Source organism: Thamnophis elegans, chromosome 15 (assembly GCF_009769535.1).
Source record: "Thamnophis elegans isolate rThaEle1 chromosome 15, rThaEle1.pri, whole genome shotgun sequence".
Lineage (NCBI taxonomy): Eukaryota > Metazoa > Chordata > Lepidosauria > Squamata > Colubridae > Thamnophis > Thamnophis elegans.
In genome coordinates, this window is record NC_045555.1 from 7,996,651 (window position 1) to 8,015,573 (window position 18,923).

Genomic DNA, 18,923 nt, shown 5'->3' on the forward strand with positions numbered 1-18,923 from the left:
TCTACGGTCTGATTAGGTAGGCCCTTTCCTTGAAAATATAAATGGGATGATATATTTCTGTTTTATTTTTATTTTTTTACAGTGCCGCAGTTCTTTGCCTGGAACCAACACAGAGAACAGCAGACTGGCTTGACCAGTCCAATTTCACCACAGCAAGCTATGTAGTAGCCACAGCAACAGTGGAAAACCCATAATTCGCCTATCTATTAAATTTCATCCCGACACTCAACTCAAGGCCATAAACAAAAGATGCCGTTAATAAAGAAGAAAGAGGGATAGTCCAGGCAGTTAAGCCGGTGCTGAATGAAAATGCAGAAAACTCTATCCCCAATCAATCTAAGGCCCACTTCTACAAAGTGTCTCTAAGGCCACCCTTTTATAAACAAACAAAAACAACAAAGAATCTTCCACCCTAGAGTGGCTCAAAAGGGATCTATTTCGCAGGTGGGGCTTTTGTCTCCTTGGTGGCAGCCCGTCCAATGCTCCTGCCTCCACCCTGGTGGGGGTGGGGGGGAATGGAGGCAGGGGCAGACCAGGAGATGGTGCTAGTCTGTTTCAGGAGGACAGGAGGAAGAGCAGAGAAAAGCACAACATTTGCAGCTGATGCGCTGTGGTTTCAGGGATCAATACCGGGACCCAAAGCAAAAGACACCCCACGCCTGCAGAGGGAGGACGATACCTGTCGCTGCTGGTACTGCTGCTGCTGCTGATTGAATCGCTGCTCGAAGACCGGCTCCTAGAACCGCTTCCGCTGGGCGATCGAGTGGGTCTGGACGCTTGACTCGCGAGTCTCTGGGGAGACTGTGTCCTGGACTGGGAGGAATGGGGGGACCGGCTCCTGCTGTGTTGGTAACTCCTTTCTGGCCTTCTACCTCGGACCTCCCTGGTGAGGTCATCCCGGTAGATATCCCTGTGTACCACGCTGGGCAACGTAAACTGCTCCCGAGCCCGAGGTTCGTAACGAGGGTCATGAGCATCAAAGCGGCTCGGGCTGCGACTCCGAGAACTGTAATAGAGTCCGTGTTGCAAAGTCCGTTCCCGAGTATCCCGGTAATAATCCTGGTCGTAATGTCTCGTGCGATCAAATCCTCCTGTCCCCCGTTCATGGTGTCCATAGGCACTAGGCTCATAAGCACGCTCCCTGTTATCTGAAGCCCTGCATTTAGGAGGGGAAAAACAAAGTACGTCAAATCAGAGAAGGAGAACAATGACTCAACAACATGCAAGCATTTAATGCAGGGTTGGCTGTTACTGCAAGTCATCAAAAGGCCAACAATGATCTATTTAGCAGACTGAATGAGCTTGGTCCTTTTACGTGACTACTCGCTCACGTTTGCACGTAAGATAGGTCTGGCACTGACTCAGTTTCACTGCTTAAACCAAGCCAGCTTGATGCCTCCTTGCTAGATTTCTATCCCATAATCCCTGCCTCGCAGCACAATGGCTAGGGATCATGGGAGAAGAAGGCTAATGAACCTGAAAGGCATCCAGAACTAAGCTTCTATGGACAGAATTGTGTACCACAGTCCCCAAATGATCTTGTGCAAAATAATTTAATTTCAGCAGTTCTATTTATCTATTTCTGGGATGAAACACAACTATTTAATGTGTTTCATTCCATGACTATCCTAGAATCCTATTGTTAAGGTGTTGGCATTAGCCACAAAATTGTAGAAAAAAAAGCAATTTATTTTTAAAAGCTCACTTGAAATCTAAGAGTCCTAGGACAATGTATCAGCTTAGCTAAAGTCAGATCTCTGCTTATCTTTGTAATAATGAAGTCAAGATACAGCCAACTAAAAGTCACAGGTATTAAGCTCCAAAAACAAGATAAACAATATTTCTGTGTGCTGGTGAGAGTGGTATTTTTAAAAATCGCTTCAGACAATAACAGGATGGGATATTTTAATATCCATTTGTCCATTTCTGTATTTTACATACAGAATTATGTTTACCGTAAAACTATGTCGTCAACTATGGTAGGACTTAAAAAAGAAAGTTATGTTGCTGACAACTAAGAGCCTTGGTGAGCTGCCTAGGCCACGAAAAGGCCTACAATAATTTAGTCCTTTAATTTAGAGGGCTCACTGAATGGCCCGTTTTGTAGGACACAGCTAGGAAAATAGACGAAATAATTCAGAACAAACATGCGCAGATCAAGCAATAAAGCCAGCGCTTGTATTAGTTACAAAAGTTTCCTACAACCATTCAAGGAAGGAGGAATTCAAATCATTCCCTTTTACTTCCAACCACCTTCCTTGAAAAGTAATTAGCAGGGACTGCAGTTCTTGGTTAACTCATCCTTCTCTTGACTGTCAGGTCAAAACGCATGGACCTGCCTTCTCCTCCCCACCTCCAAAAGTGAATTAGGTTCTCCTCCCTTTCCACTTTATGCTCCTGCTATAACCATAGTGCAGGCCTTAGGCCACTTGTCCCCCCATAGGGAGGAGGAGGAGGCGGTCCTGAGTGCAGGTTAAGGTTTTTGTCTGCAGTCTTGCTTTTCCAGCAAGTCAGAGCTGCCTCACAAAAGAGAAAAGAAAAAAACCCTATAAGGCAGGCGTTTTAGTAGGTGTCACAAATATTTGCAGCTCTATGCAAATAAGACCACATATTGTCTCAGTGTGTATAAATATTTAAATATTTCTCTCGCCCTCGCCTTTTGAAACAACACTCAACACACACCCTGCAAAAATGATATCAGGGAAAGCTGATACAATAAAGTAACAAAAAAAAAAGAGCAAGATTTCTAGAAAAGTTAAGATATAAGTGTAAGAGCCCTTTTATGGGTTAGGACACAGAAGACAGACAAAAGAAACTAGCAAAGCTGAGAATCTAATGACTACAGCAGTGCTGGTTATCTATTAGTACTAATTACTACTGGAGTTAGTGGGGAAAAAAGGAACTGACTTGGGTTAGGAGAGGGGCTAATATACACAGGGCAGGACATACCAACCTTTTCCAAGTGTGGAAACACGACCTATATTCCCAATTAAATCTAGGGAGAGAATTGTGAACATAACTTCCCCAATTTGGCCCCTCTTATAGGGGTAATCCACCTTCTTAATGGGTAAGCAAGGGTGTCAAAAAAGTGGCATTTTAGATGGACGAGCAAGAAAAAAAAATCCTAGGGACAAGACGACGAAAAATTTTAAAAAAATAAAAACTCCACTGGAAGCCAGTAGTTCCAGATTGGCCAACGGGTGGCCGCCCCCAACTTTGTTCTTCTGACAGCCAGCGCTTCTAAGTACATCCACCACAGACTGTCGCCCTAAGTCTGAACCAATCGGCTGGTAAAAAAAGGCATCAGGGGATGAACAAAGGCCTCGCCCCAGGCTAGCAGACATCCTCTTGTCCGACTTTGTAACCATCCAGCAGAGTTCAATTTTCTGTGACGTATCCACAAGCTGAGCGACACCATTGTCTTTAAAGCTAAAGTGCCTTTCACTGTACGTGAGCTTTTGGCAGAGACTAAGTAAGTAATCCACTCCCCTGGCCCACTGGGACCTTGGCTCGAACCATCCCACAAATCTGAGGTAGTAGCCATTATTCCAGCACCTCAAACGGATGGCCTGTAATTTCCAAAATTGAGCAGCGTCCATCTCGTTCTGTTTGCCATGAGGATAGTAATCCCAAGGTACACATGGAAAGTGATGTAGATCCAAGAGGGGAAAGAAACATCAACAGCAGCCTTCTCCTGTCTTCGTTTTGTATGTATTCCCAGGACTAAAGACTGTAGAATCCAAGACGAGGCAGCATTTTTATAAAACCTGCTAGAAATTTTTTTGATACCAATCCAATTTTATGCATAGGCTACATAAACCAGCACAACCCTGAAAAAAACTAAATGCGAAGCTTTGCCAAGGGATTGTGTAGGTCCTACAATGCTGAAGATACTCCATATCTGGGCTTGGGAGATTCGCAGTATCCAATAAACTCCATTGGATAATAGGGATACATCCAAAGAAGGCCTTAAGGTTATCCAAGAATTGGGATCGTCAAGCCCTAGAAGAATAGCTCCATAAGCGAGGCGTCTTCCATCTTAGAATCAGGTCTCCAACCAGCTGCAGGAAACGTCTTCTACAGATCCACAAGATCCCAGCCTTTGGGATGGGAATCACTTCCGTTTCCAACCCAAAATAGGAAATGCAGATAATTCCCCAAATTTTAAATCCATCTGGGGGCCCTACCAGGAGTTTGTGTTTCTCACCACAATCAATTACAAAATACCTGCCTAGTGAAACCTTGGAACTTACCCATCAAGTCTCCGCTCATAGCGTCCTTCCCGTGCATGAAGTGATGGTGGTGGGCCATACGTGGGCCCACCACCAGCTCTGAACCCAGAAACCTCTCTACTACGAGATGCTATGGAAACTGTATCATCCAATCCCCGAGCGGCACTAGGGATGGTTCCTGGTTCATTATAATCCGTCCGAAGGTCTCTGTCTCCCATTTTGTTGACAGAATTGTGTGCCTTCTGCGCACTCTTAATGTCCACAAAATCCACAAAGGCCGCCACGCCGCCTTCCGATCCCCTTTTGGGGAGAATTTTGACACTTTCAACACGTCCATATCTAGGAGAAAGACAGAGAAAATCACATACGTTAAAGCTCACAGAAAATTGGCTAAGAAACCACATTTAGTACCTTGAAATTTCTGGACTCAGATTTTAAAAAATAATAATAATCTAAGCATTCATTTCAATAGGTAAGTATAAACAAAGTTTCAGATATGGCTTAGCTTCCTGGACTCCTACCAGAGCAAAGCTTAAAGACGATTCTATGGGAATATACATACATACATACTTTCAAGCCTGTTAACATCTTTCCCATTCTTCCATCATATCATACCCTGAAAAAAAGCCAGGATACAAAAACTCCACCTAACTTAGTTTTCGCCAACATCTGCAATAGGAGTTTAGCACTAACAGAAAAGCCCTTATTCTGTGATGTTCAAATATATTTCAATGCAATCAATGTTGAAATAAGGAATCCGAGTGGAGAATTTATTAAATGTATTCATTTGTTCCCAGTTAAACAGCCCATTATTTAGTGTTCAAGATGCAAATGTCTAATAGAATACAATGCCTGTTCAAATCATTCTAATCACAGTTCTAGGGACAAAGCCAGTTCTACAAGTTTACAATCTAAGTGATGTTGGAAACTCTGTTTAAGCCAGAGTTGGAAAACATTTGGCAATTCCTGAGATAAGCTTTTGATGGCTGCAGACATCAGCGGCAACGACAAATTACCAATGCAATTTATTTAGTTCACACTGTGTATGCAAGCAGATTTGGGGTTAATATGCAAAACATTCGCAAGGTTTCTCCAGAAAGTTTTCAAATCATCTAGTCTGACCAAATGTCACTGACCTTCCAAGCGATTTAATCAAAAAGAAATGGATTTCTATTAAAAATACGCACATCTATGGTTTGCATTTACAGATCAAAAAGATATGAAACATAAGCTAACAATTCTTTCGTTATAAGAACTAATACCTTCACATTCATCGGACAACCTTTCTGCATTTTCAATTACACTGTTGGCACTTTCTAGAGATAAAGACATATTTGACATGCCAAATATAGTATCAGTGAATTTAGGAAGCCATGAAAAAGTCCAGCCTGAGTCCCAGAGGGTTTCTTTAGCAATTCAACTAGCCTACCATTCAAATCTGGCCAGGATGGAAAATGGAAATGTACACCAGTATGATCTAAGCTCATTCAAGTTTGAATTATCTTTCTATGTTGCTCTCGTTGCTGTTCTGCCCTCAAGCGTAACTATCAAAGGCGTGGGTAAGATTCCCCAACACTGTGAAATTCAGCACCATTAGCCACATCAATCCTCCACAACAAGATTGTACTGAACATGCCAAGGAAGGGGGGCTTAGTGTTTGTACCACACACATACACACACAGGGATTAGGGTCACTATTTAAACAAAAGAAGGGGAGAGAGAATTTTTCACTAAAAACAGTGCCACTTATGTAACAACGGATCAATCCATTACTTGTTCAGGATCTCTTAACGGTAGACCAGTCTACAATGCCAAAAGCACCAGATAGCTCAGTGGGACAACACCTACTTCCCATGTGGTGTTTGCCTCTGCGGTGACGGGAAAGGCATGTGACCCAGAGATGGCAGAAAAACGTCCCCAGTCACAGCTCAAAACATGACACTGTATGACAACTGATAAGAGGCAGGGAACAGAGCAATGGCTACGGCAGCTTTTGGGAGGACAGGATCTGTATTCCAATCGTATTCCGAGGAGGAATCTGGAGCAGAAATGGTGGAGACAATACTCCCAAGGGAAGAGATTTGGAGCCAGGATCTCTCCAAACTAGGCAATTTTTTTTTTATACCAATCCAATTTTATGCATAGGCTACATAAACCAGCACAACCCTGAAAAAAACTAAACGCGAAGCTTTGCCAAGGGATTGTATAGGTCCTATAATGCTGAAGATACTCCATATCTGGGCTTGGGAGACCCAAGGGAAGGGATGTGGAGCCAGAATCTCTCCAAACTAGGCAACAGGGTTGCCAGGTTGTCATTTCCAAAGCAGATGGCTCGACACTCATTGGTTCACACCAGAATGTTCGAGGGTGGTGTGTGAGGATTTGCTTTAGATCACTCACTCCTATGACAAGCCACTGAAATAAGCATAAAGGCTGCTATCAAAGGAGGCAAAGGACAAACTGCATCACTGGCTAACCCCCCTCCCAAATGCTAAGTATTGGAAGGCAGCATTTAGAAAGAGTCATCTCTATGGTCTGCACCCCACCCACCCCCATTGCCATGTGTGCTTCTACCCTAGAGTCACTGAAGGCTAATCTGCCTGGCAATCCGACCCCAGCCCCACCCGTTGAGTCTTTTCCAATCCGCTGCCGTGCTGGCAGTGGCCATTGGGAGGGGAGCTGTGTTGCTTCATGCGAACCGATCTGGAGGGGAGGGGAAAGACCCGCAGTGCTGCAGCAGCCTGCGAGATCAATGCCCAACAAGAAAAGGATCCCTGTGAAAAGCTTCGGGGGGGGGGGGAGGGGAGGGGCTAAGGATCTAGGCATACGGCTTTTGGGGGGGGGGGAGTTTCAGTAGCCGCTTCACGTTGGTCCAGAAAGCGGAAGGCTGAGAAAGGCGGGCGCCCACGTGAAATGTGCCCTCCCACTCTCTGCCTTTCCAAGAAGGAAGGCCGCTCTATCCCAACCGCCAGCACAGAGAGCAAACAGGACAGAAGAGGGAGGGGGCCAACCCATGGGCTCTAAAGGTCCTGACGCACAGGCGGCTTCTTTGCTGGGAGGTTTTTCTAAAAGGCTTCCTGCTTGCATAATCCATACCAATCAATACATAACCTCTTGCAGCATGGGGACAGGTCGGTTTTGCTTCCCAACAGCACTAGAGTAGAATCTTTCTCCCAGAGGAATCCTGGGTGCTGCCTGGTCTATGCATTAAGGGCTACACCTCCAGTTTCCAGGCACATTTTTAATACTCCAAGGGACTTCAGTCTGTTTCTTCTTAATGTCTCAGTCACAATGGCCACAATTCCTCAGGCTACACTAAAATTGTTCACCAGGACTGTTCCTGATTTAAGCATGATACTTTCATTCCCATGGGGGCCGGAAGGTCAAGGACCCAATATGAGCCTCCCTCCCTCCCTTCTATACATGCACCAGAGAAACAAACTGCACATAGTGATATGAAGGAAGCAAGAAGGTAATTCTGGCTCTTGTAACATCATCTAAATTGGACATGGACAGATATTTTAATGTTGGTCACGCAAAAAAAATAAAAACCATTCCTGCAACTTTCCTCCTTGTCTACGGGAAGTGGACAGAAATACACAAGGACAAGGAGCTCATTATAAGTGAGGGAAAATTCAAATGCATCTAAAGTTCACCCCAGGAGATGGTAAAGTTATGATGTGCCGCTGACAGGCCTAAAAAGGGTGGTTTAAGGAGACCTTGATATTAATCTTCCGTCCCACTTCCATCCGTGGATTATTCATCAGGCCTCGCCATCTTTGGGCAATTGCAGTAAGTGCCTTCTTCCAGAGCTAGCCAACTGTTACGAAAGGGAAAGCTACATATAGCAGCCAGTTGCACAGTTGTGTGCTATTGTCTGGAAATGATCCAGGTGCCAAAAATGCTAGTAGTGTGAGGATTTTACTCTGATAACACTAAAGCGGGAAATGCTTTAGAAAGAAGCACCAATAATAGGCTTTGCTGGTCCCTCGTGGTATGTCATCCCCGGAGACTATCCCCGGTTCTTCATTCAAAATGTCTGCTTAATAGGTTTAGTCCTTGTAGAAGATGATGGAATAGAAGCAGATATTTCTTTGAGCTCTCTAGCCCCTCCCAACCATACAGGTACTGAAAACCAGTATTACAGGAAAACAAAGATGGCAGCTGCAAAAAGCAACTTCCACTCTTATTGAGGTGGCTGAGCATTCTGGGTGGATTCACATAACTGCACTCAAGAGCGAGAGAATTCTGTAACCTTGGTATGTCAAAAGGCAAGCATTTACTTCTGCACACTGCGGGTTGAATTCCACGGGCAAGTTCCACCGAAAACCAGCTTCTTCAGAATCAGTTATGAAACCCAGTCTCTTGCTACTTTCAAGGCCCGGATTGGTCAACCTGGTTGCCCACAAACCACAATGCAAGTCCCTGGGAACCACATTTTTTAAAAGCCTCAGACACAAGTCAGAACCATACGTTTATGGTGTCTTTGTGTATGAAAGGAAAGGAGTTTACTGAAATCAAGGGTTCGGAAGCCAATCGCATCTAATGATGGATTTGAAAGCACCACCTATATAGCATCAAGACAAAACAGACAGCTAACCTGACCAGATATCATAAGGGGACCCACAGGGGGGAAAATATCAACGCATGCGGGCTACAGGAAATGACTGGTATAAGCACAAGGACTTTCTCAGCTATCAAGCTTCAAAATATCTTAGAACAATTTCCAAGAGACAGACACTCTATAGCATTGTAAATGTAAACATCAAGATAAGGAACTCCCCAGCTCAGCTTTCAGCATGGCAAACCCCTCCTCCCCCTTGCATTCTAGACTACAACTGCTATGAGCTCCTAACCATCAATTGGAGCTGAGGAAGTTGTGGTTCTGAATTGTTTTAACTAAGTTTAATGGACTCCCTACTATCTATGCCCAGATTTGAGGAACCAAAGCCAGAATCTTAGAACAAGGGTTAGAAATAAATCCCACTCAACTCAGTGGGGCTTCTCTCTATGACATACTTTGGGAAGATTATGCCTTTCAAACGAATACCATTCTTAAGTAGCGGACCTACTTGCAAAACAGTGAAAGGAGCATATTGTACAATGCCTAATAAAAGTATAATGAAGCCGGCTTGCCATGAGGAAGACCCAAAGTCTCAGGCGACCATGAAACGGAATGGGTTCAATCCTTATTTCCCACCAATTAAAGTTATTATGAGAATGGTGAGTACATTATCTTGAGAGCCGTGAGAAAAAAAAGGCAAATATAGATGCAGTGAAAATAAAGAAATGAACATGATACGATTACCTGGTATGAAAAAAAAAGAGCTGGGAGGAGCCACTATCAATGGGACAATTCAGAAACGGGCTACCAAATTGTGACCATTAAGCCATTCAAAGATGGAAGAAAATACTCAGATGACATTTCACCAAGTTATTAGAAACTTTCTAGGTTTGAGGGAGCTGTGGCTTTTATCTTTTCTCTAGCGTTATTTATAGGATACTATCAGGGCACCAAAAGAATCCTGTGTGCTGTAAATGTTCTTCCATGCAGGAAATCCACAATGTAGGTCATGACTACCTTTGCCCAACAGGTTCAAATTCTACTATGGGACAGGCCTCCAAAGTCCATGCTTTCTAAGTGCCCCATGACCCAAAAGGCTATTTATTCACAGCAGAGAAGCCACGGTGAGAATTTCTCAGGAAAGTCACCGGACATAATTAGGTAACATTTAAACCAGAAATTATAAGCAGAGGGGAGCAAACCAAAAGGCCAGGATTCCCACAGCGCAACGAACGAACCAGAGAAGGATGCGACCAGAATTTAACCACTGGGGCTGGCTGAAGAAGTCAAACAGGAGGGATATTTGCTCCTTTGCAGCAAGCTGAAACAAATGAGCTGGACCCCCATAGGTTTCACTCAGTAACCTCGGAGGAGGGAGATCTAAGGCCTGCTAGCTGTCAAAAAGAGGAAAGCAATTCTCCTAGCAATATAGGCTGGAGTTTCTGCAGCCGTGCTGTCACACTTCCCAGGAGAAACAAAGGAGTGGGTAAAGTTTAAAAGAAAAGGCTGCAATAACATGACGAAGCAAACTCTAATGTCAAGCCCAATTATTCTGCCATGTGGGGATTTTGGTTCATGCTGGGAAGGGAAGCCCGCTTTCTCCGCAACCACCTTCCCCATTTCTACACTAAGTCCTTCTCTTGTCATGTATGCAGCAGGGCCTGCACCCTTACACAGAAGGGCTCTGGGAGAGGAACACAGCACTTGTCTTAAGACAGCTATGCATAATCCTCAGGCCTATCCGTCCTTCCACCACAACTTTGAACAACCATGAAAAGACAGCCTGGTTATCAAAAGAGCATGGCTAAATTGCTTTTGAACTGTGCACGCAAGAGATATTCATGCCAGGAGCACATCAGCTCTGCCAGGTTTGGCTTGGCCTGCAAAAGAAAGAACCGGTGCAGCCATGAAATGGACCGGACTGGAAATAAAACAGGAAGTTTACAAAACCAGCCCCTTTTCCCAGGAAAGCATACTTGGAAGGTTATCAATTTGGTATTTAACTCCATCACATTAAGGCTCCCAAACAAGAACAAGGATAAAGGACAAGGAAAATTGTCTTTGGAAGCCCACCTTACTCTTGCAGTACCTTATTTTATTTATTTCTTTACAAAAGTGACAGAGAACGCGACACCAACTTACAGTTCTGCTAAACTGACTGCTGTTTTTCTCTAATTAATCAAGAAGGAACTGCTGGACATTTGGCACTCATGCAGAGGACAAACTTTGCTATATTTAGCCACCCTTTCTTGCAAGCTGCTCTGCATCTCCTTCAAGAGGAGCACATACTTTCGGTGTTTCAATTTTTACAATAATTGAGACACAGTTAGGATTGTGTAATACTTTCACAACCAATCATTTCCTCACATTTCTATCAAAAAAAAGGACCATCTAAGAGGGTTCGGATTCCTGGAATGTTTTTCATAGAAACTCAGCAAAAAAAAAAAAAAAAGCAAGCAGCAGAAGAGACCAATATGGATGGATTAAACAGGGCCTCTATTTTTAAACATGTAGTGAATTAATATGGATCAGGGGAAAAGCAAACATTGCATCCGATGCACTGCATCATTTTAAGAGCTTAAAAGAGAGGTTTTTATTTTAAGAGCTATGTGTCAACTTCTCTTTCACCTTTACAAATATGACCCCTTGTCATTGGTTACCGGATGTTTCTAAACGTTGCAGGACTATTCCCCCCCCTCCGCAAAAAAGCCACTGTAAATTAATATGCACAAGCACAGCAGAAATCATATATTTTACAAACTATCTTTCGTAACAAGTTTTCAAAACAGGGATAACCCAAATTATCACATCAAATTCTAAACAGCAGTTACTTATATGTTAAAGGTCATCTTAGAAGTGTCCTACATTGATCATTCCACGGATTAAAAGAGCTGTACAATTCAGGTTTTTTGTCTAATTGCTCATGACTCTTACTAATTCTCCTAAGGGCGCCCTTGCTTGGAACAACTGATTTTTCACATATCAATATCAGCCGTATTTTATTTAGAATTTAAACGTACATAAATATAGTTATTCCAATTGATAAGGACACTTAACCAGCCTCATCTAGAATGAGTGAAATGGGCACAAAGGATAAATAGTGAGGTTGCCTCTATTTACGTTCATGAGCTTTAATATATTAGAGCCATAGGGAGGTTTTAGGTTGATTTTGTTATAAGACTGCTCACAGCTGCTTGCTCTTTGCAAATTCTTTGTCCTATTCCCAGGCAGGGGGGTGGGGGGGGGATTTTTTTTTTTTTTTGCCAGAGACCAGTTAAAACTAAAAAGGGGACTGTTCTCCCCTTGGAGCTTCTCTTCTAGTAATTAAAATGCACACAGTTATGGACAACTGCAGGAGTTGTCTTTTGTTGGTATACACACCCTGCAGCAATGCAATGCAATTGTTGTGCAACCTGTCCCCTCCCCCACCCAGGGTCATACAAAGAAAGGGCCGCCCTGTTGTACACAGGCAGCGTTCCTAAGCATCTTTTGCCGACCAAAAACACAACCACCATTCCGATGATAGTTAGAAGGCTGGTAACCCAAATGATCGATAACAATTATACTGAAAGATTGGATCAAATAAAATGGCTTTTTAAATCCAACCATGCTTTGACTTATGTGAAAACTGGCACATTTGGGGGGGGTGGTGGTGGTGTAAAAACCAGAACCTTCCGTCTTTCTGATTTATCTCTAAGCAACAGCACCATGGCAACTTTATCCAGCATTAGAAACCTTCTGTGGAAACAGGGTGGTAGGATAGGAGACAACATGTTGGAATGCCAATTGTAATTTCCATTTAATTTCTTCCAACAATTGAATCCCATGACAAACCAGCAGCCCCAAACCCAACCGCACAACAGTTCTCTTGATTATTGAGTGCCAGGATCCCGGCTGGATCACCAGTGTTGCCCTTTCTCCAAAAGGAAAATTGAGACAACCCCTCCAGTTTTATATAGCACAAAACCACAATCTGCATGATAATACAGTTTCCCCAACTGGAGCAATTACATTCTTTGTTGCATCCATATTTAAACTTGTGCATGTTTTTTTAAAAAAATATTTTTTCTTGCATGACTGTTTCCTATTATTTAGTGCAAGGCTGTTCCTAGGGATTGTAAGAAGGAACAGTATTTGACCCCAGCTCCAGTTACAGCTGCTCTTCTCCAAGGAATCATCTCCTCCTGCACTTTTTGAGGAAAAGCTCTGCAGTTAAGATTGGTGGGGGAAGCAACCGGGGAGCCAGATGAAATCTCTTGTTACGCAGCTCTTCTGATGCTGCTGCTTCACAAAGCCCCCCCCCTCTATGTGCAGCTTGAGATCGGCTCTATTCCTTCCGACATAAACTGGGACCCGGCCGCCATTTTAGAAAGGCATTCATACAAGCCAGCACTGCGCTAAACCTTCGGAGAGGCATGTTGTTCTCTCCTCTCCAGCAAAGGGAGGATCAAGGAACAGTTTTCTTTTTTTTTTACAAAGCTGGGGCTGCCAAATGATGAATCAGGCTCTTTGTTGCTAATCACAGCAAGTACTACAAGACTGTGTGTGTGTGTGTGTGTGTGTGTGTGTGTGTACATGCATGCCTTCCTCAGAAACCAATTCAAACACACAAACAACAGCAAAAAAAAAACACAGAGGAAAACCGGCTAGGAAAGGACCTCCTCAAATCCCACGCAAGACTTATTTTGCATATGGGAAGTCCAATACTTTAAAACTGTTTTCCCATCTACTAGATAATAAGACCAGAATAGAAATCCACTTCTGATTTTGCAACCTGCATGCCCCAACTCTGAATTATTTGGAGGGGGGAGGAGTAACAGGAAGCATCAATTCTAACGTAACATTAAAAGACACCTTTGGCACAAAATGAAAATGTATCCTGACCATCAACAAAAAAGCTTCTATTTAAGAATAGAGGGTAATTTCACTCTCTTTCCCCAGATTCACCAGTCAAGCTTGTTCCCCCATGAGGTAACCATGCAAGTCTATTTTTCCCATGATGACTCATTAGGTACGCTCCATAATCTTCCTAAACAGTAGGAAGAAAATTACAAGAAAACTTGCAATCCTCTTAAGTCTTTCACTGAAAATAACTTCAGCTGACCCAGATAGGGACCAAGAATGATGCACATCAGTTTTCCTTCACAATGCCATAATAGGCAAGACCAGAGATAATTATCTAAGACAAAGGTTTCTGCAACTGTTATCTAGAATGTGTCCATCACTATTAACAAGCCATCCCATGTAGCACCACGGTAGTGCTATTCAGCTACATGTATTGGTCCAAAGGGGTTCTCACCGGGGGAATTTAAAATGCCAAAAGCCAGAAGAACAAAAAATTTCCTGAATGCAAATAAGAAGACTAAGCTACAGTTCAGTTATTAGGCCATCCCCGGAAATGTTCCACAGCAACAGAACAAAAGGAAGTTGGATTAAAAAGGATTTCAGTGTCCTAGTCATTCAAAGTGGTGCCTAAATATCCACGTTCCAGTTATTTCTTCCATAATTCCTTAAGAATAAGAAAACAAAGAGCCTCAAAATTGCCACCTCACATGGGGAAAAAATAAAATAAAAATTCAAAGAGTCAGTAGTCCAGGATCAGAGTGTGGAAAGAAAAAACAAAAATATTTTTTTTTTAAATTTAGCATGGTAAAAGTGGTTTCCATGAGAATACACTCTTTGAAAATCCCAGTTCACGAGATGAAGGCCATTGATACAGCATCTTTGCTCTGCCCGTCATCTCTCCATCTGGCAAGAACTGAAAGGCTGCACCTTATGGAAGGTTTTTTTTTTGGTCCACTCTTCTAAAATGCCCAATGCAGAAAGGAGCCCAGCAGCCTTTTTCTCAAGAACAAAGCAGCCAGCAGCATCACTCCTGTTGGGGCTTCTCTTGCAGAGGTGCAGTCGATGAGGGGGGGACTGCAGAAGCCTGCCAGATGCTCCCAATGACAGGTTGTCCAGACTGATGACTCTTCTTGGCCAGGCTCCCCGAGAGGTCTTCTTAAATCCTCGATCACAGGCTCCCAGAAGCACCATCCAGACACACATAGCAGCCTCTTCCTCCAAAGAGGCTCTCCAACTTTACCTTTCGCACCTGTTTCGGAATTGCCCCTCAGAGGGAGGGACAGCCATTGGCATGGAGGGGCTCCCCTCCCCAGAGGGTCAAACACGGGGTCCCTTTTCCCAGCCCTGGCCCAAACAATGTCTCCCCATTACGGCGATCCCCCACCTTTCCCCCCATTAGAAAAGGCTTGTGGCTCACTGGCCACTTTGAAAGGCAATCAGGAGGTTATGAGTTCGATCCTAGGTAGACGCAGATGTATGGTCTCTCCTAGTTGGGCAGGGGGTTGGACTAGATGACCTGCAAGGTCCCTTCCAACTCTGTTAATCTGTCACAATCAGGAGGTTGTGAGTTCGATCCTAGGGAGAGGCAGATGGAGGGTCTCTCCTGCTGGGGGGGTTGGACTAGATGACCTGCAAGGTCCCTTCCAACTCTGTTCACCTATTAATCTCTACCTCCTAGGACTATTCCCCCCCCTGCTCCTACCCACCCCGGCGGCCCCACTCACCGCTTGAAGTGCTCGATGATCTTCTCCTCGCGGACGTTCTCCGGCAGGTTGCCCACCCAGAGGTGCCTGGTCTCCCGGACCATGATGCTGCCCCCGGGAGACGGGGGGTCCTGGCGCCGCCCGCCTGCCGACGCCTCAGCTCGGCTCAGCGCCGCGAGGGGGAGCCGCCGCGCCTCCGCCGCCGTCGCGCCCGGCCCGCTCTTCCTCCACCGCCGCCGCCGCCTCCCTCCGCGGCGCCGGTGGGAGACACCATCCCACCGGGCCCCGCCGCCGCCTCCTCCGTCGCCGCCGCCACTCCCGCGCCACTTGGCCCCTCGCCGACGCCGACGCCTCCTGCTTTCACCGCTCCGGATGCTGCCGCTGCTGCGGGCGGCGATGCCGGTGATATTGAAGGGGCCGGCGCCGGCGCCGGCGCCGCCTTGACCGTCGTCGTCGTGTGCGCGTTCTGCTCGGCGGCGGCGCTGTCGCTGCTTCAGCCCAATTTCTCCTCAGCAGCCGCAGCAGCGCCGCGCGCGGCGTCGCTCTCTGTCTCTCTCGCCCCGCTCGGCCGCCCGCACGGCGCCTGCGCGCTCGATCGCCGCCTTAGCCAATCCGCCGTCTCGCGCCCGCCTCGCGCCCCAGGGCTTGCCGCCTATTGGGCGGCGGGAAGCGCGCGGCGGGCCGCGGGAAGACGGAGGGGGGAAGAGAGGCGAAGGGGAACAGCGTGCGCAAGCGCTCTGGACACTTCTTTTTTCTTCCAGGGGAACAGGAGGGAGACTGCTCCAAGCGGGGGTGGGGAGCCGTGAGAGAATCCTGTCCTCGATATACGCCGCTCGGCGGCAAACGCGCACGCGCAACACGCGTTCTTGGGGGGAGCTTTGCGCGTGCGCACCCTGTGGCCTTGCCGCTGCCACTCCTCAGCGGCAGGCGGGGAGGTCTTAGTGGGTACATTTCACAAGTCAGGCACGCTCGCGTGTGTACGGGGTCCGTATCTTCAGTTATTAGGTCCTTTCTCGGAACAGAGCTCGATTTCAGCCCCACTCGGGCCTCCATTCGGTCTCACCGGGCCCGGGCGTTCACTACAACTCCCATGTTCCCCAGCCCACTGCCTCCCCGGTGTCCTGCTCTTCTCGGACTGCTTCTGCGACTCACTCTCGGACCTAACAGGCCCAAGGAAGGCTCGAGCGACCCTTCCTCGGAGGGAAATCGGGAGAGCGTGGAGTACGCGGGACCGACGACCGACCTCGGAAAGGCCACCCCGCCTTCGTTCTTGGGGACGGCTGCCATTTTGTCGCGCCTGCCTGGCCGAGCGGCCATTTTGTGACACCGGGGCGCCGCGGCTGCCCTTCCTTGCGCGGCCAGCAGGGGCGCTGTGCAACACCCCCGTCCCGATCGCCGCCGCAGGGCCCGGTTGATCAGAGGGAGGGAGGGGAGGCTCTGGTTCGCCTCCCCACCCCGCCACCAACTTGCATCGCCCACCCAACCTTTGCAACCGCCCCCTCCCCCAGCAAGAGGGGTTGCTTCGCCACGACACACAACACCCCACCCCCGGCGAAAACGCCGTTCCGCAGATGAGGCTTCGGTGCCGGATCGTCTTTTCAAGCTTTTTATTATAATTTCCGATTGCTTATTGCAATCTTTACCCTGGCGAGGTGGCTAAGGCACTGAGCCTCTCCATCAGAAAGGTCGTTGGTTCGAATCCCTAGTACAGGTCTCCTGCATAACCGCGGGGGTGGGGGAGTTGGACTAGATGACCTCCAAGGTACCTTCCAACTCTTGTTACTGTTTTAAAGTGTTGCACGGCTCCTGGATTTCCGTTTGGTGGCTCTGGACATTGAACAGGTCAAGCGAGATGCCCTTTGCCAGCCTCCCCTGAATGGAGGGGTCCTCCGAGGAGACTGTCACATCTGGAGAACACGTATGGGGATAAATCACACAAAACACACAGAAGGGCACCAAGACTGGCAAGGCAAGGAATTTGACCCCTGCGGCCAGGTGCTGCCTTTCTCCGGTGGCCGGGAATCGCAGAAATGGCTTTTAACTTTTAAGGAGATTCTCAAGTCATCCACTTCATGGTTGTCCCCAAAAAGACGATTGGGATTTTTATTTTTTTTGCTTTTCCCCTCCTTGAAAACAATTCCCTTGCATACAATCAAGATCAAGGGAGATATTAATACTACTTTATAAAGCCTTAGTAAGGCCACACCTAGAGTACTGCATTTAGTCACCACACTATAAAAAAAATCTTGAGACTGGAGAAAATGCAGAGAAGAGCAACCAAGATGATTAGGGGACTGGAGACTGAAACATGAAGAATGGTTGGTTGCAGGAACTGGACATGGCTAGTCTAGTGAAGAGAAGGACCAAGGGAGGCAGGATAGCAATCTTCCAATATTTGAGGAGCTACCATAGAGAGGAGCGGGGGTGAAGGTATTTCCCAAGGCCAGACAAGGAACAATGGAAATTGATCAAAGAGAGACCCAACCTGGAAATAAGGAGGAACCTTCTGACAGGGAGATCAGTCAACCCATGGAACAGAAGTTGCCTTCGGACGTTGTAGGAGGTTGCTGGAGGCTTTCAAGAAGAGACTGGACTGCCATCTGTCAGAAATGGTGTAGCGTCGCCTGGTTGAATGGGGGGTTAGACTACATGACCTATAAGGTCCATTCCAACTCTGTTAATCTTATAGTTGCTGCTTCATCTAAGAAGCTTCTTCAGCAATTCAGCTTCAGGATGAGAAGAGAAACATTTTCAAGGGGGAGTGGACGGACCCCAAGAAAGTCCAGCTGCCTTTTGAAAAGCTTTAATGGAAGATGATACGTTCAAGTTTATTTAAAAAAAATTATAAAAGAAAAGCACCTTTGGCACCAATGGCTTTAAGCAACTGTCATGTACTTGCTGGCTCCTGATTGGTTTTATGACGAAGTCTGCAGGGCATCAGGTTCTTGTCGGAGGCGTGCAGCCTGGCCTTGGAGGGAGTGGATGGGTGGGGAGGCTGCCTGGCACTTGAGTAGCAAGGAAGGGGGCTCCTAGGACTGAAATATCCCAGGGAGCCCCAAAGGAGCACATCTCTCTCCCCTTCCAGCTGTGGCCCTGGGCAGGGGCACCACACAGACAAATGGGAAGCAGTCAGCAAGCTGCCTCATCTTGCGCAGAGGGGCGGGGTGGGTTGGTGGGTGGTAACGACAGCCAGCTAAAATGGGGAGCCAGTTTGGAGACCCTTCTCCCTTTATTGGCCTTCCTTGCCAAGGACTGACGAAAGCAAAGGGAAAGGCTTAAGCCAGGGGTCAGCAACCTGCGGTTCTGGAGCAGCATGTGGCTCTTTCATCCCTCTGCTACGGCTCCCTGCTGCTCAAAATAGGCGTCACAACCGCCAATGTGCGACACCCACTGTCACACAATTTATTGAGCTTTTTGACCCGATATATGCAGTTTTATCTTCATTTTACATGTAAAAAGAGTTTTGTGGCTCTGTGGGAAACGGGTCCAAATGGCTCTTGGAGTGTTTAAGGTTGCCACCACCTGGCTTAAGTAGTTGCCCAAGAATCAAAAGAAAGAACCCCCAACCTCTCTGAGACA

The 18,923-nt window shown here is 46.4% G+C and overlaps 1 protein-coding gene across 4 annotated transcripts in view; it reads right to left on the reverse strand.

Annotated features, from left to right (window-relative positions):
* The window catches only part of SPEN (spen family transcriptional repressor), a 58,310-nt gene extending 42,381 nt beyond the window's left edge, over window positions 1-15,929 (reverse strand). For 2 of the 4 annotated variants that reach the window (XM_032231851.1, XM_032231852.1), the window contains exons 1-3: window positions 15,366-15,929; window positions 4,254-4,571; window positions 680-1,156 (exon numbers count right to left, since the gene is read on the reverse strand). In XM_032231851.1, coding sequence (XP_032087742.1) covers window positions 680-1,156; window positions 4,254-4,571; window positions 15,366-15,448 — 878 coding nt within the window. In that variant the 5' untranslated portion in view covers window positions 15,449-15,929. Of the gene's footprint in view, window positions 1-679; window positions 1,157-2,953; window positions 3,035-4,253; window positions 4,572-15,365 lie in introns of those variants that run through there. The other 2 variants (XM_032231853.1, XM_032231856.1) reach the window with 2 other exon arrangements.
* Between the last annotated feature and the right edge of the window lie 2,994 nt (window positions 15,930-18,923).